The 21,539-nt window shown below is 59.7% G+C and overlaps 1 protein-coding gene across 8 annotated transcripts in view; it reads right to left on the bottom strand.

Annotated features, from left to right (window-relative positions):
• HCFC1 (host cell factor C1) overlaps nt 1–21,497 on the bottom strand; it is a 23,757-nt gene extending 2,260 nt beyond the window's left edge. Inside the window, exons 1-22 of one of the 8 annotated variants that reach the window (XM_049871376.1) lie at nt 19,710–21,495; nt 12,867–13,015; nt 12,305–12,465; nt 11,429–11,637; nt 10,794–10,878; nt 10,226–10,332; nt 8,975–9,154; nt 8,529–8,888; nt 8,339–8,449; nt 8,043–8,203; nt 7,509–7,706; nt 6,948–7,172; nt 6,668–6,772; nt 6,310–6,529; nt 5,769–5,911; nt 5,459–5,597; nt 4,956–5,176; nt 2,757–4,419; nt 2,195–2,358; nt 1,053–1,629; nt 482–793; nt 84–202 (exon numbers count right to left, since the gene is read on the bottom strand). In XM_049871376.1, the coding sequence (XP_049727333.1) occupies nt 84–202; nt 482–793; nt 1,053–1,629; nt 2,195–2,358; nt 2,757–4,419; nt 4,956–5,176; nt 5,459–5,597; nt 5,769–5,911; nt 6,310–6,529; nt 6,668–6,772; nt 6,948–7,172; nt 7,509–7,706; nt 8,043–8,203; nt 8,339–8,449; nt 8,529–8,888; nt 8,975–9,154; nt 10,226–10,332; nt 10,794–10,878; nt 11,429–11,637; nt 12,305–12,465; nt 12,867–13,015; nt 19,710–19,902 (5,802 nt within the window). In that variant the 5' untranslated portion in view covers nt 19,903–21,495. Of the gene's footprint in view, nt 1–83; nt 203–481; nt 794–1,052; nt 1,630–2,194; nt 2,359–2,756; nt 4,420–4,955; nt 5,177–5,458; nt 5,598–5,768; nt 5,912–6,309; nt 6,530–6,667; nt 6,773–6,947; nt 7,173–7,508; nt 7,707–8,042; nt 8,204–8,338; nt 8,450–8,528; nt 8,889–8,974; nt 9,155–10,225; nt 10,333–10,793; nt 10,879–11,428; nt 11,638–12,304; nt 12,466–12,866; nt 13,016–19,709 lie in introns of all 8 variants that reach the window. The other 7 variants (XM_049871377.1, XM_049871382.1, XM_049871379.1 and 4 more) reach the window with 7 other exon arrangements.
• Between the last annotated feature and the right edge of the window lie 42 nt (nt 21,498–21,539).

Genomic DNA, 21,539 nt, shown 5'->3' with positions numbered 1-21,539 from the left:
AAGACAGCAACGGGGAGACAGGATTAGGCAAGCACCCCTCTGGGCTGGAGGCACAGCCTCGTGGCCCACCATGCCCAACTCACCACCCCAATCGTCTCTATGCCGTTGGCTACTTCAGTCAGGGTGGCCGCTGCCTGCAGCTTTGCTGGGCTGGCTACCACAACTGGCTGGGGCGCCACAAACGTGTTAGATGGGGCCAAACCTGGGAAGAAAGATGGTGTCAGAGCGAAATCACCCCCCCCACAGCTCCCCTTGGCTTCTGGGTGCATGGTGCCCCCACCTTGGGCCACACCACATCCCCATCTCTTACAACTGGGGCCCAAGACCTCCCAGTATCCTCTGCCCAGCCTATCTGTGGTCACCCCAGCCCATGGCTGAGCAGCCCTAGCTAGCAGCCACACCCCTTGGTGCACAGGCTGAGACCCAATTCTTCCGCATGTCAAGGGAGCCTCCTTCCAGCAAAGGCCGGGACCCTGCTTACTCTCAGTGGCTGTTGAGGGAAGCAGGGCCACGGTGCTGGGGACGGCGGCAGTCAGCTCATTGAGGCAGTTGCTCTCGATGGTGGGGTCATTGAGGCTGTCAGCAGGGGCCAGAGCCTCAGTGGGCAGGTGGTGCTGTGCCTGGGCCTCCTGCAGCTGCTGCTGCTGCACCAGGGCAGCCAGCTCCTGCTGAGTCAGCACAATGGGGATGGTGGTGGGCTGGCCCTCCTGGCCCTCGGCTGACAAGTGCCCCAGCTCTGCCTGGGTCACGGTGGCCGCCGCGTCGGACGTGTCCATTGGCTCCCCGGTGCCTGCTCCGGAGGGGAGGGGAGAAAAGCACTACTCAGGAAGAACACAGTGGGGGGTGGTCCCTGCCTTCCCACCCCACTGCCCTCCCTCCCAGGTTCCGCAGGCAGCATCTCCGGTCACCTCTTTGGCTGCCCACACTCCCCAGCACCTCAGCCCTGTCTGGGGTCTTGAGCAGGGGAAGCTCAGGAACCCTCCCATCTGGCCTTGAGCAGAAGAGATCCAGTGAGCCTAGCTGTCCCCTGGACCTGTCCCCTAGGCACCTACCCATGACGGCTTGCTGGGCAGCCTGGAGCACTGCCTGGATGGCCAGGGCCTGGGCTTCCTCTGTGGCCGCAGCCTGGGCAGCTGCTTCAGCTGCAGCGGTCACTGCTAGCTCCTCAGGGGTGAGCCCTGTCACCATGAGGGTGGTGGTGCCCGCCTGGGCCTCGGCCATCAGCTCTTGGGGGAGCGCCAACTGGTCTACCTCAGACTGTGTGGGCGGGGGTGGCTGGACCACCACGGTGGCCACCACCGCGGAGCTGGCAGGCTCCTGGCCCGAAGATGGGTCCCCTGTACTGCTCAAGTCCACGGCTGCCTGGAGGTCAGGGGCCTGGGTGGCCGCCAGGGTGTCAGCGGGCTCCCCCAGCAGGGGTGTGGAGGCTGGTTGCAGGAGCTGCCGTGGGGGGAGCTGCTGGCGAGGCCCGGGTGAGACCTGGAGGTCCTCTGGGGGCTGCAGGATGTCAACAGCAGAGAAGGGCATGTCAGAAGTTTCTGTGTTGGCTATGGTCACTGTTATCGTGGCCGGGATGGGGACTTCGGTGGTCAGAGCCCCGGGGGTAGTCTCAGTCATTGATGAGATCCTCTAGAAAGGGAGAGAAGTCCCCGTCAGAGGGGAGGAGAGGGAGGCCAGAACAAGGCAGTCGGGCCAAGGAGCGGGACAGCCTTACTCTCTCCCCACAGACCTGCTTCCATTCTTGAGGGGCCTGTGTGGTCACTTATTACATGGGGGAGAAGACCAGTGTTGCACAGAGCAGCTGGGCGTAGGGCGGGGGGTGGGGGGAGGGAGGAGAGAAAAGACCTTTAAGACTGATTGGTTGACTGAACCTCAGTGAGAGGACTCCTATCTAGACAAAGAGCCTCAGGGGACAACCTCTCACAAGCCTACAGTGAAACAACCAGTGATGTGGAGCAGCTAAGGAAATGAAAGCGCTCGAGGAACACGCAGAGGACTGTCTTCTGTCCCCAGCCTAGTCCTGCGCACGAGATTGCCCTTTTATGGTTTGGAAACGGCACTAGCAGCTGCACCATGTGCTATACAAGAGTGACCCCTGGTGCCCAACTCCAGAATAGCAACAATGGAGCCATCCCAGGCCCTGAAGGGCTGAGCAGGTGGGCAGAGGACAGAGCAGACCTTCCAGGGCTCTCACCGGCACAGAGGGGCCTGGAACGGGCGTGGACTGTGTCACGGTGGTCACCGCTCGTGTCAGCGTGGAGGACACAGTTGTCGTGACAGCACTGGAGCTGGCGATGTTCCCACTGTCGCCCTGGGTGCTCTCTACCTCACCCTGATCGCTGACAGCTGGTGGGGGGTCTGTGGGAGGGAACAGACAGTGGGGTCACGAGGGCCTAATGTGGCTAGTCAGCAGGGGATCCCAAGTCCTAACCTCCACCCCCGCACTGCGGGGTCCTCTTGTCCTCCAAGAGGACAAAAAGGAAGGACTGGAGCAGAATCTCCTGGAGAATTCCACGCGAGCCCCCGCTTTATCTGACGTGCCTGTTTAATTCCCCACCGGCCCACTGCAAGGCTGCGGTCCATGGAACCTAAGTGGTGAACTCCGGGCCTCTGCAGAGGAAGCGATATGCTGTCTGCCACCGTCAGAAGCCTCAGAAGTGACAAAAGGGAAGAGTCTGAGCCCCTGGGGGCTCTGCTCTCTGTGCACCCCCGGGGGCCTGGGCAACCCTGCATGAATGGAGACCGCCAGCACTCACCCTGGTTTGAGCTCATGTTGGAAGTGACAGTAGTGGCCGTGTGCGTGGTGCCTGTCTCGTGGGTCTCGCAGGGCGGGTTGGAGCAGACCCGCTGAGTTGGGAAAGGAGCCAGTAGTACGGGGCTGACCTGGGGGACCACTGGGGTCGGAGCCGCCACCGGATCCAAGACGGCCTCCAGGGTCCGGTGGGTGGCGCCATCATCAGGGAGCAAGGCGCCAACACTGACGGTCATGGTGGTGCCGGTGGAGGTGGTCTGGTGTGTCTCACAGGGGCAGCTGGCGGGGGCCTGCTGCTGCCCGCCCTCAGGCTGCCCCGAGCCACCACTGGAGGTGGCAGTGGTGGCTGTGTGTGTGGTACCTGTCTCGTGGGTCTCACAGGGAGGATTGGCGCATGCCCGCTGGACACCACCTGCATTTGAGGTGGTGGCCGTGTTGGTAGTCCCAGTCTCGTGGGTCTCGCAGGGTGGGTTGGAGCAGACCTGGGTCACAGGGGTCGAAGGGCCCAGCAGTGCCTCCAGGGCTGTCACAGTCACGGTGGTGCCGGTTGAGCTGGTCTGATGGCTCTCACACACAGGCTTGAGGATGCCCCGGGCCTCACCAGCCTCCCCGGTGCCCATGGTGGAGCGGACTGTGGTGGGGGTGTTGGTGGTGTGGGTGTGATGTGTCTCCAGCTGTCGCCCCACAGGCACCAGCTGGCCCAGGTCTGCTATGAGGCCGTCCTTGCTGCTGGTGCCACCGGGCCCGACTCTGCCACTGGGAGGGGCCAGCTGGGCAAAGCTAGTGCTGCTACAGCCTGCCTCCAGCACCAGGCTGGGTGCCAGGAGTGGGGCCGAGCATGGCATCCCCGTGGCCATCAAAGTCATGGTGGTGTGGGTTGAGCTGGTCTGGCGGGTTTGGCACAGGGGTTTGACCGAGCTCTGGGATCCCTGAGCCGGCCCAGCGCCCACACTGACCTGACCCGTGGCAAGGGTGCTGGCAGCATAGGTGGGGCGGCCGTCTCGCTGCTGGCTGGCAGCTGCCGGCTGTCTAGAGCCGATACTGGCCATGGCGGTGGTGGCAGTGCTGGTGGTGCCCGTCTCGTGGGTCTCGCATGGGGGGTTAGAGCACCCAGGTTGCCCAGCCATGATGGAGGTGGCGGTGGTGGCCGTGCTGGTAGTGCCCGTCTCGTGGGTCTCACAAGGTGGGTTTGAGCAGACAGTGGGCCCTGCACCTCGCAGGGGGGCTGAGAGATTGGCACTGACCACAGTGGCTGTGTTAGTGGTACCTGTCTCATGGGTCTCACAGGGTGGGTTGGAGCAGACGCGGACCACACTGCCATTCTGCTGCCCGACTGTGGAGGTCACAAGTGAGGCAGCTGCCTCCTGCCTGTCGCAGACGAACTGGACCTGGGGGTGCTGGGCGTGCCCCCCGAGATTGGCCACCACCGTGGTGGTGGCCGTGTTGGTGGTGCCCGTCTCATGGGTCTCGCAGGGTGGGTTGGAGCACACCAGTGTCACAGTGCCAGGCTGCACGTCACCCTGGCCTGAGTCGGCAATTGTAACGGTGGCCGTGGGCTGCTCTGTTGTCGGTGAGGCCAGAATGGACACAGGCAGATCATGCACTGGCTGGGCCTCAACCCCGCTGGGCGCCGTGATCAGAGTCACCTGCGTAGGCTGTGAGACAGGCTAGGGGGAAACGCAAGACAGGAAAAGATTAGTGACACTGCTTTCTGTCTGTCTGCCCCCCCGCCCCGTGCTGGCTGTGACTGCCTCCTCAGTCCCAAAAGCCACAGCCCTGGGTAAATACACGCGCTCTCTACTCCCAGAGACCAGGAAGAAGGCCGCCGCCCTCTCCCACTGTGATGGGGAGAGGCTGAGAGAAGAGGAGAGGAGCTCAGGCAGCTACAGCCCATGTCATACTAAGGGTCCACAGGCTGACAGTGGCTAAAATACAGTGCATCAACAGGACGGACTAGCGGACAGCCATCAGAAACTTGGATTTAAGTAACAACGGGAAATGACCAAGGTGTGCAGCCTCATCAAGAGTGAGCAGACATAATCCCCTCACAGCAGCAGACCCAAGTCGAGAAGGGGTGCCCCGGGTGAAAGCCGCAATTCTCAGCTTTGAAGCATGCAGGGTTCTACATCTAGTGTCATGTGTGTGCCCACACACGCTTGGGCTTGGGCTTTCCACACCCCACTCTGGCCACACTCCTGCCCACCTGCATGGTGATGGTGGGGGTGGTGAGCCCACCGGCGGCCGTCAGCGTGGTCTGAGCAGCTGAGACAGTGATGGCTGTGGGGTTGATCACCTGGCTGGAGAGGGTGGCGATGGTCCCCAAAGTGGTGATAGGCGTGGCCAGCGAGGCGCTAGTGCTATGGCCACCAGCACCGGCAAGGCTGGTAGAGACAGTGCCGGTCACTGTGCCAAGGGTGGTGACACCTAGAGGGAAGAAAAGAAGGCAGGGACGGGATGATTAATAGCCTTGTGCTCTCTCCAGCCCTGCAGCTGGTACCACCTTTCCAGCAGCTTCTCTCACTGGGTGGTGTTAAGGCTAGGGACTGGGCTTGACAGGATGGGCAAGGCCAAGGGGAACCTGGGATTCTCCAAGGGCCCTGGAAACTTAAGAGTGTACATAATTGGTAGAAAAGAACACTCTGGAGAGAGTGCCCTTTAGCCTCCCTCAGCCTTACTACAGGGAGGCATGGTCCTCAGCAAACATACCTGTGGTGCCCTTCACAACCAACGTGGTGACAGCTGGCTTGACGGCGGAGACGGTCACTGGGGTGACCAAGCGAACGCCACCCATGGGCACAGTGCGGAGGATGGTGCCTGGTTGTCCGGGGGCCCCCTTCAGCACCACCTGGACACCAGAAGACCCACCAACATCACTTGCAGGCTGGCTAGGCCCTGTGCTGTCCCTCCCAGGCCCCTCTAGAGGCCACAGGTGGCAGCTGGGGCACTGGGGGGCTGTAGCTCTATCGGGGGGGAGAGGCTGTAGCTGCGCTGTGCTAAGAGGACAGGTGCGCCTCACCTGGGTCACTCCTTGCTGCCCGTGGCCAGTGGCAATCTTGGGGACAGCAGTGATGATCTTGGCAGGGGCACCAGTCCCCGAAGTCATAACTTTGGTGGTGATGATGGTGATGGGGGACTTGATGCCGGGACTGCTGGTCACACCTGGGTAGGAGGGGCGGCTTGCCTTCAGGTGTGGGGAGTGGGGCACCACCGGACAGCGCACCTCCTGCCAGGGTCCTGACCCCTCACGAGGCTGTGACAGCTTCCGGTGCCCCCCACTGCCCTCATACCTTTTCCCCCAGTTACTCCTGTTGCTCCTAGATTAAAATGAACAGTCACGACCTACAGCCGCACTCCTACCATGTCCATACAGATCCTAAAAGACCCCCAAAAGGTAAGGAGAGGGCGGGGAAGCTGAGAGAAACAAGACACAAACGCAGAAAGCGCACTGTCGCATGGCCTTGGCTTTCCATTCTTGCTTTAGCCTCATACTAGTTACTCTCCGAGGCCAAGGCTGCAGGGGAGGCCCTAACACAGGGGCCAGGCCACTGGAGCCCTACCTGTCGCACCCGCCTGGGTGATGATGGCCGACATGGGGATGGTCTTAATGATAGTAGTGGTGCCAGGCTTGGTGGTACTGGGAGAGACACTGCTGATGCCCAGGATGGTCGGCTTGGTTCCCGCCCCACTGGCCTGCGTGGTCGTAATGATGGTGGTGGGCTTGCCATCGGCTGAGGTCACCAGCTTCAGGATGGTCCCGGCTGGCAGGGGGCCTTTGGTCTGGAGAGGGAATTGGCCGGGGGGGGGGGGGGAGGGGGCGGCGGTGTGAGTCAGCAGCCTGAGGAGCTGGTGGGCCAGGCTGAAAAGACAAGGCTGAGCTGGCAGCTAGAACGCCCTCTGCCCAATACCCACACTTACCTGGATGATCTGTGTCACCGGGCCCGTAGAGGCCTGGCCTGTGACTGCGGAGGTCTGAACGGGTTTGGTCTGGACCACTGACATCACTTTGCCAAGGTTGGAAATCTAAAAAGGAGAGGAGAGAGCAGGGAGTCGATCAGGAAAGCAAACAAGGGCACAGCCTGTGCGGGCACTTGTATGGAAGCCGGCCCGAGCAGAGGTCGCCCAGCGTGGCCACTTTCAAACCAGGTGGAGCTGTGCTGAAGCCAGGGGAACCAGGCCTGCCCCCCCCAGCACTTACCAGAGCACTGCCTCCTGGGACTGAGATGGGGCTTTTCACCAGGGTGATGGTCTTGGTGACGCCACCCACCACTGTGGTCACCACTTGGGCTTGCTGGGCCACTGTCACAGTCCCGGACTTGTGCACAGTGATGATGGGGCGGGTGGATGTGTTAGCGGCTGAGGACACAGACGTCCCCACCTGTGCGGCAGCAGTCTTCAGCATGCGGGTGGCAGGGTTGCTCACCTGAGGGTGGGGGGGAGAGGCAGGTGGCGGGAGAAGTAAGGGAGCTATCTTCGCTCCCACGCCCAAAAGCCAGGGTGCGAGACTGACGTTCTGGCCATTCCGCTCACCTTCTGCCCCCTGCTCGCCCAAGCTACAGAGCAGCTCAGTTTCCCTTTCCTTTACTGACACGGGGAGGGACTGAACGACTGAGCAGAGCCGCTCATCCCAGGTCTTGCCTCAGGCCTCACACCCCAAGCGGGCAACTTAGCCAACAGCTAGCGGCAAAGACCAGACCCCACCCCTGGGTCCAGAGCCCAGGAGGGAGCCCAGTAACCACAAACCCCTCAAAATGCTTACCATGACGGGCGAGGAGGCCACTTTCACTGTGGCCGGGAGGGTGGTGGTGCCAGGGGTCACGGCCACAGTTTTGACAATGGTGGTACCTGCCGGAACACTCAGCACCGTGGGCGCCGAGGATGGAGGGATCTTCTGGGTGGCGGCTGCTGCCGCCGCCAATGCAGCCATTCCACTCATCTGCGGGTTGCTGCCAATCACCTGCGAGCGGAAAACGGGGATTGTCAGTCCTGTGGTGGAGAGGTGGTGCCGCCGTCTGCCTTCCTCCAGGAAGTGGCACCCCCCGGCTTTTCGTACAGCCGGCCCTGCTCTCTGTACAGCCAGCCCTGCTCTCCTGCCCCGAACCTGGAAGGGCTCTTACCATTGACCAAACACAGGAACCCCAACACCCAGAGTTTGCCAGAAACTCGGGGTCACTTTTAAAGACCACAGAGTCACATACAACCCGTTCCTCGGGGGGCTGGCTGAAACCCCAGGCCCCTAGGCTCTCCTTTCACTGAGCCCCACCCTGTCCCCACCCACTGGCCTGCTGCTCACCGTCCCCTGGGCGCTCTGTGTGGGCACAACCATTCGCACGCCCGCGGGCAGGGAGGTCACAGTGACGGGAGCTTTCCCAGCCTGGCTGGCAGGTCGCATAGTGACCAGTGGGGTTCCTGTGGTGGCCTGAGGCCCGGTTACTTTGAGAACAGCAGGGACACCTGGCAAGAGAATAGGGCGGGCGTCAGCAGAGCCCCAAGGGACACAGAGGGGCAGCAAGGCCCCTTTGGCCCGGCGCTGGACAACGAGCCCCCTTTGACCAGCCCCACGGCTGAGTTCAGCATGGGCCTACATGCCTTGCCATCTGTCTGCTGTGCTTTCTGGATGGTTCTTCTTGGCGCCCTCAGAGGACAGCTTTGCCATGGGCAGGGCTGAGCTCTCCCCTCTCCTGAGTAACAAGAGGGTCCCTGAAGGCCACGCATGCTGTCTGCCTTGCAGCCCCACCCAGGCACACCCGCCCTCCAGTGCCCCCAGGCGCCAGCTCACCTTGAGTCCTAGCTGCAGTGGGCACGGAGATGGAGCTGCCAGGCACTGTTGGCAAGACCTGGATGGTGGTGGTGGTTGGGGGTGCGGCGGCAGCCTGGGGCAGGAGCGTGATGCCCACCTGGGTCAGTGGCTGCACGGCAGGGGCTGCTGCCGCGGGGGCAGGACTCTTAGGAGGGTTGGCAGGCACAGATGGGACCGGATTTGGGGTGGGAGAGGTGGCAGTTGCAGCGGTGGCAGGAATGTCATATTTCTGGAGCTGCAGAAGGTAACTGTCGGCTGTGGCCACTGCCCCCCAGCTCACCTCCAGGGAGGTGGTGTTGGCACGCACCAGCTGTACCCGGGACGGGGGCGGTGGCTTTTCTGTAAGAGAACACAGCTAGTCAGAAGAGAGACTGGGAGGTGGGGTGTGGTCCACATGGGGCTCCTTTCACAGAAGGAGGCCTCACCTGTTTCCAAGTACCAGAGGTCTTTGCAGCACACCTGGTTGTTCCAGGCTTTCCGGTAGCCGTCCCGCCCACTCCAGATGTACAGACGAGTGTTGATCGCTACAGCACAGTGCCCAGCTCGAGCCCGGGGAATATTGTCCTCCAGCGTGTCCATCAGGATGGTCTCCCAGGCCATGGTGTCTAGGAGAGGACAGAGAAGAGGTCACCAGAGAGAACGGAAAAAAACCCATAACCCTGAAGGACAGCTGTCAGAGATGGAAAACGAAAACCAGAAGTCCTAAGATTTTACTAAATGAAAAAACAATTCCCCGTGGCAAAAAGCAGCATTCAAGATAAAAATCTAAACTACAAATGACAAATTGGGGAAAACTGGGAAATGCTGCATGGCCAAAGGCTGACCTCCTTCTATGTCAGATAAAACCACCTACAGAAAGAGGCAGATAAAGGGGAACGTAACTGATAAAACGAGAACTAGAAATGGAACATAAACACGTAAGTAAACGCATGCAACGTTGCTCGAAGTAAGAAACGTACATCTAAGCGCTACAAAACTGCCCCTCTCCCCCATCAAGGTCGGCAGAGAGCTAAGAGTTTGCCAGTGGCCCGAGCTGTGGGCACCTCCGTGGGTACCACCTCCATGGGGCGGCTCAGTCCTATCTCTGAGGGTGATTCTCCTGTTGGGTTTGTAACCTGCAAACGCCATCGCCCAGGTGCGACGATGGTGCCAGGACATTCGCCGAAGCATCATTCCTGCAAGCTCTGAAGCCACCACAGCGGTGAAAAAGGAGGGGGCTGCTTGCTGTGCAGGGCTGTGGGGGGCAGGTCCAGAGCTGCGGACTGTGCGCTATCATTTTTTTAAAAAAAAAAAAAGGAATATCTAGCCAACGCTGGTATTTGTCAAAAACATCTTCAGAGGAAGGAGGGGACAAGCAAGCACTCCAAGCAGCTGCCTCAGAGAAGAACTAGGAGGCGGGAGGAGGCTCCACGCTGAGTTCTTTTGTTCCTTTGGCTGTCGCAGCACCACGTGTATGAAGAGCCTACTCCACAAACAAAAGCATGTGCTGCACTTTGGGAGACTCTGACCCCTCAAGACTTGTCACGGAGTCTAGCAGGAGCACAGTTACTGGCCCACCTGGCAGAGGCCTTAGCATGGTTAAGAAGCTCCCCCACCAAAAGCTCTCGGGGCTGAAGCGGTATCGCGGCCAGCCTCCCTGCAGCACTGAGGACACCCCTAGCCCGAGGAGGCCATACCCAGGTTGAGACAAGCCAGCGTGTTGGTGCACTTCCACTCCTTCTCGTGTGTGGCCACTTTGACATCATCCATGACGAGAGGCACCCAGCCACCAAACACGTACATTCTGGGAGGGGCGAGGGAAGAACAGGCTAGGATTGGAGAAGGGGGTGCCAAGCTAGAGGCCACCTCCACACATTAAGTTCTCAGCCTCTCCCCAGCCCCCCCAAGCCTTGGCTGACGTGGCCCTCTCCTGCTTGGTGGCCACACAAGTCTTCTGTCAACTCTACTACGTGGAGTCAGTGCTGAGCTTACTTAAAGCTCACCTCAGTTCCCTTCAGGACCTCAGAGCTGACACAGAAACCCAGCCGCTGTGTCCACCGGGCAGAGAGGTCTGGGCTTGTGTGTTTGGACCCCTGCACCCCAGGTCTGTTTCCTCTCAGTCCCCCCTAAAGTTGTAATGGAGATGAGGAGACGGGGCTAAGCCCCAGGCCCTCCAGAAAGAGGACTCCTTGGGCCTTAGGGACTGTCCCGTCGTGGGCAGGGCAGCACAGTGAAGCAGGAGGCGAGCGGGTGGGATGCACTCACTTGTTTCCTATGGTCGTAGCCGAGTGAAGGCTCCGGGGCAGCGGCGCCACCCCACTGAGGCTAGGCTTGTTCCACGTCAGCGTCTCTGTACAGGCCAATGGGAGAGGGAGTCACCACCGCGGGAGCAGACACGGGGGTCCTTCCCCTTCATTGTTGCTGTGATCGCCAGGTTACAGCATCTCCCAAACTTTTGCTGAGCCCCACTGTGGGCCAGGCACTGTCCTAGGTGCTGGGCTCCTAGCAGTGAACAAACAGGCCAGCACCCCTGCTCCTAGGAGGCTTCCTTCCAGGCTCTGGCAATTATCCCTGGGACATGCCAGCTAGTCTGACCAATGAAAAGCCAACAGGGACTACTGCTCCCCAGACTGAGAGAATGCCATTCTGGAAAGGCATTAATCTCTCCCCTCATTCACCTATAGGTTAGCAGATCAAACAGCTCAGCCAACTGATACTGGCTTTCTTAAAAGCAATACTGCAAGCCTGGGACAAAGACAACAGCACCAAAAACCTAGGGGCTATCTCCCGCCAGGGCGGCAAAGAGCGAAGTGCGACACTCCACTTCCTGGTGAGCCCAGCCAACAAGCCATCTAGCTTGGTGACAGAGGACACTGGGACGTGAACACCCAGCTTCTTACCAATATCGAGGGTCCAAAGGTCCCCCAGCCTGCAGCCACTCATCCCTCCGTAGATCACCAGCTTGGATTTCTTGTTGTCTTTCTCAGTGTAGACCACAGCAGTATGTGACTCTCGGGGTGGGGGCAGGACCCCATAAGTGATAGGGATGTCCCAGGCTACCACTCCAGAGCCTGGTCGCAATTCCAGGATGTATAAGTCGTTCAAGTACCTGACAAAGAAAGACCAGTTATGGCAAGGCTACCTCCACACGCCGGACATGTCATGGAAAGTCTGTCAGTGAATACTGAGCTCCCGGGAAAAGCGAGAAGCTGAGGGCGCGTGAGGGCCAAGTTCTCCTTCTGCCCTCACCTGTGAGAGGGGGGCTGACAGAAGCCGAGGAGGAGAGTGAGTCCAAGAGGAACAGTGGAATGGGGGTACGTGGCTGCCTGGCACACAAAGCTGGGCATTATACCAGGGCCTCCCCAGAGCACAAGGGGGCGCCAACTTGGGGCTACCTCCAGATGGAAAGGCCTGCTGGCCAAGTGCCTTGGAAAATCCCAAGCACTGAAAGCGCAGGCAGTAAAGGCGGAGAAGGAAAGTAACTAACGGGGCTCTGAGGAGCAGGGAGCACCCCATGCCCAAGTGTGCTTCTCCCTCACAGCTGGCCTCCTCTCACCAGGCTTCCTCAGGGTGATGGGTTTCAGAGCTGCAAAGTGTCTCAGACTATATCTAGTTCCAATTCTCTCATTTTACAGAAGCGACGGCGACCGACAGCGTGAAAACGACTTGGCCAAGGTGGGGCTAGTCAGTGAGTACGTTTTACGACACCCACACCCCCGGCCAGGTGCAAGCACACCCTTCACATGTGTGAGCTACAGAAAAGGGAAAAGCCTCACCTTGGAATGTTGTTCTTAGGGTCCTCACTGTCATTGGCCAGACCCCCAAACAGGTAGCATTTGTTGCCCACGAGAGAGAAGCTGTGGCCAAGCCGAGGACATGGAGGGGGCCCATTTTTGGGTGTCTTTGCTTTGAGCCTCTTCCACTCCCACCGACTGGCCTGCAAGATGAAGAATCATCTGTTGAGGCCTAGGACAAGGAGGCTGCCATTGCCGGGTCCCTGTTACCTTGTTGTGTGGGAAAGAGCTGGTCTGGGGGGAGGACATGCCTTCTGAGGTTGAGAAGGTCCTGGGCCATCTGTCACGACTGACAGAGTTCGGAGTGGCCTTGGCACAACATGTAACAGCCCTATCCCCTGCCTTACTCTCATTTCAAACCCAGGCCACACTGTAGGGAGCACTATGAGAGGGCCATCGGGGCCAAGGCAGCAGGGTGCAAACCAGGGCTGTGGAAACCATGCTCCAGTGCTCTGCTCTGACCCCTGCTGGTGCCTGTGGAGACAGGCCCTACCTCACCCAGGCGTGGAGGAGGAGGCAGGTGCCAGGGGCTGTAAGGCCTTACCTGGAGCTCATAGAGATCGTTGCTGTATTTTCCATACTCCACCATTCCACCAAACACCAGTAAGCGCGTCCCGTCACACACAAAGCCATAGGCTGCACACCCAGGGGGAATGTCCCCTCTCACTGCCGGGATGAACCACTGGTTGGTCGCTGGGAAAAAAGAGGAAGCAGAAGTCAGAACACAAGAGCTCCAGGAGTTCAAAGGGGGTGTCAGGGAAAGGAAGGGCTGAGACAAGAACCCTCTTTCTAAGGGTGCGGTGTAACCCTGGACTCGGCCACCCCACAAAGCCTGCAAGCACCTCGCTCCTTATCAAGGTCACCTGAACAAGCAGGAAGGCAATGACCAAGATAGCTCATCCGCTCTGGGAAGTTGCCCACTGACTTCCTTCCCCAGCTATTCAGCGGATCATCTCACATCAACTTCACAGACCCAACGTGTCCTGGCTATGGCCCCAGCGCCTTCGGCAGGGAGCCCACATCGTTCTCTTCTCCCCACGGGCTCCGGACAGCCAGGGCCTCCAGTGCACCTTTACACTGGCCCAGCCCCCACCGCCGCCGGATGCGCCTCCCCCCCTTCCCCTCTGCCAGGCGGCGCTGAGGGGGCGGGAGGCTGGAGGGTACTCGGGGTAGGAGAATCAATCTGTGCTCTAACCTCCTCAGGCTGCAGCCTCGTCTCCTAGGTGATGGTCCACGGCTCAGTGGTAATGCCACTGCCCCTCCCCCACCTACCCCCATGCCTCCACCAGTCCAGAACGTTCTTGTAAGCCAGAGGTGGCCAGGACAGCAGTAGCGTGCGCTTCCATGACAGTCTCGCAGCCTCCGCCAGCCACAGAGGCTTCTCAAAAGCCCCTCACCTCTAGCTGAGGGTAGGATGAGGAGATGACAAAGGAGGATGAACCAGACCCTAACCGCCTCATCACAGAACACAGGCGCCCCCATGCTGGCCCAAGATAGTGGGGCCCCAGGCAGGCAGGGCATGGACAGCGAGGACACAGGGGTCCCTGCTTCTCGTCAGGCACCTGTATCCCTGCTTTTCATGTCCTTCTTGCCTGGGGCACCTGGCTTCCCTGGAGAGTCCTGGGGGAGAGCACCCCGGTCTTTGGGGGGTCGTGCCTGCTACACCCGATTTCCAGGGCCACTCCCCACCCTCCACAAATACGAAACTGTTAGCCAGAGGCAAATCTCATTCCCTGGCCCTCAGTGGGTTTTGGTCCAATTTGAGCAAGAGGATTGTGGGAAGGCTCTGAGGCTCTGGCTCCAAGGAAGCTGGCTGTGTCTGGGGAGGCAGGGAAGGTTCCACATGCCTCCCTCAGGAAGGATAAAGACTTGCCACACAACCAGCTAGGACTGCGCTCAAGGTTGGGACATTCGTGTGGGCACAGGCTTCGCAGATCTCCACAAGCCCAAGGGCTCTCAGGAGGGGCCTCTGTGGCAACTGCGCACTGCTCCTCGGCCTTGCCTTTCGCATGGGACGGATGTGGGGAAAGGGGGCTGTCCGTGGTCACTAATATGCCCCCCACTGCCTCCTGGGTGACCCAGGGCCTATGATGTCACCCTGCATGGCCCAACATGCAATTCAGCTTAAAGGTTTACTATGCCCCTTCTTAGGCAGTAGAGCATCTCCCGAGTTACAAGGAGGCCTGCCCTACCCAAGTGCAGGCTCATTTAACGGGCTCTTCAGAGCCTCGGCCACTTGGCTGAGTCACTGGGATTCCAGGAGACTTAGCACCAAACCTCTTCTCCCCACCTCTACTGTTTTCCTAAAAAACAAAAACCAAACCAAACCCGTTGCCGTCAAGTCCATTCCAACTCATAGTGACCCTACAGGACAGAGTAGAACCGCCCCGTACAGTTCCAAGGAGTGCCCGGTGGATTCAAACTGGTGACCTTTTGGTTAGGAGCTGTAGCACTTAACCGCTACACCACCGGGGTTTCCCCGTTTTCCTAAAGTAACGGTGAGATACGTATACGTGTATGCACTGCCTGCACTCACACGCCCCCAGAGTCCAGTTCTCTGCCTCATCCCCGTTCTAACGCAAAACCAAGCCAAGAAAAGCAACATCTTTCCATGCTGGGGCGAATCAACCTTGCACAAACTGGGAGAGGGCTCCGACAATCCTGGACGGAGTATCTTCCAGGCTATGGGACGAAAACCGAAAGGCGCCTTGGCAGCACCCTCAGTTCACCTCCCTCATTTGACAAACAGGCCAGAAGGAGAAGCAGAGCAAAACGGAGAGATGAGACCCTTGCACTAATGTAATCAAAATGATTGATACTGGCCCATTTACGGGAATCATGTGCGGGGAGCCCCAGCCAGGAATCCTCTGCCCTGGACATCCTGGTGGCCACTGAGCAAGGTTAGGGGTATTGGCTGGGCTAGGACAAAGCTCAATGGCCCTGGAGCTCACAATCACCTGATCTTTCTACGAGACCAGCAAGGTGATCTAGTTCTAGAACAATCCTGTCAGGCAGGACATCTTCTGATACGAAGACACAGTCTGCCCCTCTCCATTTCTCCCGCAAACCCCAGGCCTGCCCCTGAAATAGCGCTGTCGGGTACTCCCTCCTCTCTGACAGTCTTAAATATGGCAGCTGTTCTCACTAGGCCCTCAATCATACAATGTCTCCAGTCCATCGCGCCAGGTATCAGATGACCCAGTCCGTGGGTCTCTCACTCTGAACATGCTCTGGCTTGTCACTGCTTTCTGGGCAGGCCCTCAGCTTCGAAGTGAACTTGGGGAAAGGAGTCCATCTGAGCACTGGAGCCTGTGTGGACGACCTGCCAGGAGGCAGAACCTCCAGCTTCCTCTACCCCTCCACGCTTTGCAAATTCAGTTTGTAGACTCACGGAAGGTGGGCGGCAGTCAGGTGGCACAGGCAGCCTGCACCCAGAACAGCCCTCCTTTTTGTTTGCTTTCTCACATTCAGCAGTTACTGTGGGGCCGACCCATACTAGGTGCTGGAAGGGACAGAGCAGGCCCACTGGGGTGCGCAAACTCCCCCTCTTGCCTGGAGGCAATACCCATGCCTCACGCGTGGGGGAGTGCCACGGGCGAGCGCTCTGAATGCTCTGGTGATTTCCTTTCCAGCACCCGGTCACTGTGGCAAAAGGCCGTGGGGCCCTCTGGGGAAGGCTGGGAGAAAGAGTTATAGTATACCCTTTGGACAGTGTAGTGCAGTCCTTCCTCAAGGGGACTTGGCCCCTTTTCCTTCAGGGAACTGTGGGGCTGCCAGTTGGCTGAAGTCTGGGAATTGATGGAGAGATGTGACTGTTTTGGTGATTCAAGTCGGACTTCTGATCACTTGACCTAAACTCTTAGACTGTCCATCGGTTTCACTCCTAGGGACCCCACGGCCAACCAGGTAACGCTACAGGTCTGCGCATGGGACTATCCCAGCACTGCTTTGGCTCTGCTGGCCAACGCAGCAACCACGCCCTCCCAGTCTTTGGTGACCCTTGGGAGCTCAGAGAAGGAGGCGATGGTGGGGGGCAGAGCGGAAAGGGCTTCACCGAAGAGGTGACCATGAGAGACAAGAAATGAGAAGGACCTGGAGTGGAGGGAAGACAGAGGGCCAAGCAAGCTGACACAGGAGCAGAGAAAAGGGGTGGCAGCCCGTTAACTGAAGCCAGGAAGGAGGAACAGTCGCTCTGAAGGTCTACACTCCAGCCCTGACTCTGCCACCAGCTGACAGAGTGACCCTGGACCTGTCACTTCCCCTCATGGACCCCAATTTCCTCATCTGCAAAAATGAGGAAGTTACGCTAGATATTTTCCAAGGTTCCTTCCAGCTGTTAACATTCGATGAAAGTTAAAGAACCACTGAGGCAAAAACTGAGGAAAGAAAGCCCAGGCCCACACCACCCTTCTGCCCTTGGACGGCTTTTGCTCCGGCCTCTGGGTAATCAGCTCTGCCACGTTGACATGAAACTCCCTGACACACCAAGCCCGCTCCACATCCATGAACACCTGAACTCGCCCCGGCACGAGAAACACGAGTGGACATCAAGTGCTGGGCAAAGCCACATCCCACTGATGATAAAAACTCCAGGACGTTTCAGGGAATTGGGTTTGCCAGGTGCTTCCCAGAGAAGTCACCCACAGGATTTATGATGACAGGTTCCAAACTGCAACAGGAGCCCACCTAAGACCACCCAAAGGCCAGTCAAGTGTCCCATGGCCACTGTGACCTAAGAGGGAGGACACGGAATTTCAAATACACATGCCCCCCTCCTCACGTGCACCCCTCCCTCAGGCACACCCCCTCCACCAGCAACAGCCTCGGCAATCCCTCATTAGCCTCAGGTCGCCAAGATAACTGCCGGCAAGCGGGCGAGGCTGAGGCGGGCACACCCGTCCCCTGAACACACCCCGTGGAGCTTTATCTCTTAGCAATAGGGAATGCTGAAGGTCGGATGTCCCTCCAGAAGCGGGAGTGTTTTTGAGGACTAATCCTGCAGATGGAAAAGGGCACTGGGCAGGGGATAAGGAGCATCTGCTGACTTCATTACGACGACGACAAGGGGAAGCAGAAGCAGGGTTGCTGAGGGCCTGGGCATCTGAGCCGCCTGGCAGGGAGGGGGTGTTGAGTCTCCGGAAGGGCAAACACTGACCACCTAGTTGAGGGAGTGAGGTGCCTACAAACCTGACACACCAAGCCCACTCCACGTCCATGAACGCCCGAACTCGCCTCGGCACAAGAAACACGAGTGGACATCAAGTGCTTGGCAGAGCCACATCCCACCAAAAACAAAAGCTCCAGAACAAACAAGGAGACGGGTTTGCCAGGTGCTTCCCTGAGAAGTCACCCACAGGATTTATGATGACAGGTTCCAAACTGCTAGCCCGGAGGACTCTGGGACTTAGCTTTAAGTGGCCCAGTGGCCAGCTAACTAGCCCACAACACACGACATATCTCTGCGCACTGCTGAGGAGCAAATGCCAGGGTGGTCCTGTTCACCTCAAGGAGCCAATGAATTATGTGGCAGCCCCAGGAAGCGAAGACAGCGGCCAGTGGTGGACTTTGGAGCTATTGTAATTAGGCCCCTGCCCTACTTACTAAAATTGCATTCTCCTGCCAAGGAGCCTGCTCCAGGCCTTACTGGAGTAAAGTCAGCCCAAGGAGTTGAGGAGTTGCTGCTCTTGTCAACTGCATCTCCAAAAACAGACCCAACACTGGAGAACTGCCTCCCTCCCCTTGGCCTTACCTTACCTGGCTAACTCCTGAAACTACAGCTGCCTGGGCTGGCATCCAAAGCTCCGAACCACCCTGCACCCTGACAGTCTCACGGTTGCTGGAGGCAACAGGTGCTGACAAGAGTTAAGGGGTCATCAGCAATCCACCAGCCTGGGGAAAGCCCAGAGTGGGAAGACAACCCACAAGGTGCAGGGGTACTGCCAGGTGGCTCTCTCCACCCTGAGGGGTGGGAAGCTGAGTGGGTTGGTAGCCAGCTCCAACCTCACCTCTCTCTCAAACAGACTTCTCCCTCGGGTGACTCCGTCCACCAGCTCTCCGCCCTGAGACTCCAGGCAACTGGGGCCAGTGGGAGGCCCTATGCCGGCGCCCAGGCAGGCTGGTCTTCAGGGCCCCAAGGCAGGCCTGACCTCAAAGCTTGGGGGAGATGTCCAGACTCAAGGACCCAGTCCAGCCAGTGCCCTGGGAGAGGATGGACATGGAGCAAAAAAGAGCTTGCGAAATGCGACCACCAGCAAAGGGGAAAGAGCTGGAAGGTGACCCTGGGCCACGACTGACCCCAGCGACCCCCCGCTTCCTAAGAGACCATATGTTGGCAGGAGAAGGCTTTCTTCCCGCACCCTTAGTCTTGCAAGGTGTCACCTAAAACTCCCAGAGACCTGTCTCCAGTGAGACGGCCAGAAGCCTTCCGAGCCAGGGGAGGCTCCTGGGCCAAGCTCCGCGCTAGCGGGTAGCAAACAGGCCAAGTGGTTATCAGGGGTCGGGGGCCGTGGTGAAGGATGGGCCAAAAGTGTAGTGAAAAAGTTGGCCTTCTACCCTAGAGACCTAACAAGATGACAAGTCTAGGCAGCACGATGTTCCTCCCATGGAGAGGGGCAGAAGTCAGGCTGGTACCTCAGTGACACCTGGGCAGAGAAGGTCTCAGGGCATTCAGCCACCTCACGGGGCTGGGGAGGTGAGCAAACGGGCAGCACCACCTCCCCCGGCCCACTGCCAGAGAACGTGCCCCAGACCCAGAAAATCTCTGGCAAGGTGGGGGGAAATGCCGCAAGAGTACCCCAGGAGGCCGGGTCCCCCCAGGCGTTGGGGCTGCTCAGCTCTGCCCCTTCCCTTTTCTAGAGACGGAGAATGGGATCTGTAATCCAGAGCAGGTCATTTCTCCAGACCGGGCACTAGACAAGGGGAGGAGCAGCGCGGGCGGGGGCAGGGCGCGGGCTCGGCCCTGCAGGGGGGCACATCCGCCGGGCGCCAACTGCGGATCTCCAAGTCCCCGACGCCGGCGACACCCCCCCACAAATAACGAAAAGCAACGCTCAAACGCCGGAGAGACATAGGGTGTGAGAACGCGGAGGGCGGGGTTGGGGAGAAGAGCCGGAAAAAGCGGAGGAGAAGCTGGCAGGGCCAGGGGTCGGGAGGGGTGGGGAGGGGAGAGGAAGGGAGGGGAGGGAAGAGCAGGTGGGGGGGAGGATGGGGCAGAGAACGGGGGGAGAGGAGAGAGAAGGGGAGAGGGGGAGGAGAGAATGAGGGAAGAGGGAGGGAGAAGAGCGAGGGGGAGGGAGAGAGGGGGAGGGAGAGAAGAGAGGGCAGAGGAGGAAGAGGGAGGAGATGGAGGGAGGGAAAGAGCCGAGAACCCAGCGGGCTTCGCACTCACCCGTGTTGTACACGTGCAGTTCGTCCACTATCCCCTCGTTGCCACCGCCAAACACCACGATGAGCTCCTTGATGGCCACAGCGCGATGGCCGTGGCGGGGCCGGGGCACTGGACCCGACCAGCCCACCACTCGCTTCCAGCGGGGCTGCAAGAGCACCGCTGGCAAGTTGGCGGGCGACACGGCCGAAGCCATAGTTCCGGCAAAAGGCGCGGTGGAAGAAAGTCTCCAAGCGGGAAGGGAGCCCCCCGATTCCTCTAACACACACCCCCTTTCGTCTAAGACAGCTCTCACAGAGAAGCGGTTCCTCACACAGCGGCGGACTCCATGGAGGCCGCCATCTTAACTACCCTCCGTCCCTCCAGTTCTTCCCGTTCTTCTCGCTCACCCCGTCTCCTCAAACACCTCCCGGAACTGTCCAACGTCTAAGCCTGAGAAGCTGGAGGCCGCCGAGTCCCGCCGCCCTGACAACTTGCCCGGGCGCTCCCGCTCACAGCCTCGGGCGGGAGGCCCTGGGAGCCGCCATCTTGAGCCGCCTCTCTCTCCTCCCTTCCTCAGTCGTAGCCCTCCCCCGCCGGAAATGGCGGAGCCCCGGCCCGGTTCCCACACCCCCAAGTACCCTTCACTGGCCGGCTTCCGGGGCGGGTGGAAAGGAGCCACAAGCGCCGCGGTTGTCCCAGCCCTGCCGGCGCTCAGACCACAATTGTGGGAGCCGCCATCTTGAGACCGTGCCGCTTCCCCGCCCAGCGCTTAGTGCAGCCGCCGCTCCCGCAGCAGCCTCAATACTCCTAAGGAATGGAGGCGCGCCGGAGGCCAGTGGGACGAGCTCGAACTCTCGGAAGCTACTCGGGCGTTCGCCCTGTACGGCTCGTGAGGTCTCGCGCCTCTCCCCTGAGTCCGGCTCTGCTGCTCAGGCTGCGCCTGCCGCTCTGGGAGCCGCCATCTTGAGACTAGCTCTCCCTTCCCCCCTATTCTCTTCCTCCTGGGTCTGTTCTTCTATTGCAAACCGAATGCAAGGCAGCGTCCGATCCTCACTTTCCTCCTTATGACTCCTCCCCACAGGGACCGCTCTAAAGGGGCAGAGTTAGGCCCCGATGTGGCAACTGTACGGCAGGACGAGCGGTAACGGCAAGGCGCTCATGCCTCCTCCCTGGGAGCCGCCATCTTGTGTGAAGCAGTAACAACTAAACATGGCGGCGGCGGTCGGGCGAGGGGGTGGAGCCTAGTGACGTCAGTGCCCCCCGCCCCTCGCACCGCTTCGGCTCTGAGCCGAAGCCTCTTAAAGGGTCCCCTGTCCTGACTCGCGGCAGGGGGTCTGGGCCGCCCCCGCGCTCGGGGTGCGTTCGGGCGCGCTCGGGCTGCGTTCGGGCGCGCTCGGACCGCGTTCGGGCCGCGCTCGGGTCAGGCGTAGCCGCGCCCCGCCCCGCAGGCCCCCCGAGCGCGGCTCCACGCCTCCGCCCTGGGAGCCGCCATCTTGCCACTTCCCTTCGCCCGGCCGTCTGCAGGCGTCAATAGCGACTTTCAGCACAAAACAAAAATGGCGGCGGTGGCATCTGCGAAATGCCCGGATGAAAATTCTAAAACATTAGATTGGCTCAGCCCCGCCCCCCCGTTGGGAAATGTCTTCTGGTCCTTGGGTGGGCAGAGCCCCAAGGAATTTCCTCCAACTAGCAGTGGCAACAAGCGGCACGGTTTGCTGAAGGTGCAGGAGAAGCGTAGTTGGGGCGGGCACTTTTCCGCTCGGGACAGCCGGCGGCTGTAGGCGAGATGGCGGGAGGTCCGGCTTGGTGAGCTACCGGGGGCGGGGGCGGAAGGGGCGGAGCCACCCAGAA

Source organism: Elephas maximus, chromosome X, assembly GCF_024166365.1.
Source record: "Elephas maximus indicus isolate mEleMax1 chromosome X, mEleMax1 primary haplotype, whole genome shotgun sequence".
Taxonomy (NCBI): Eukaryota; Metazoa; Chordata; class Mammalia; order Proboscidea; family Elephantidae; genus Elephas; species Elephas maximus.
This window is presented reverse-complemented; position numbering and strand designations above follow the sequence as displayed.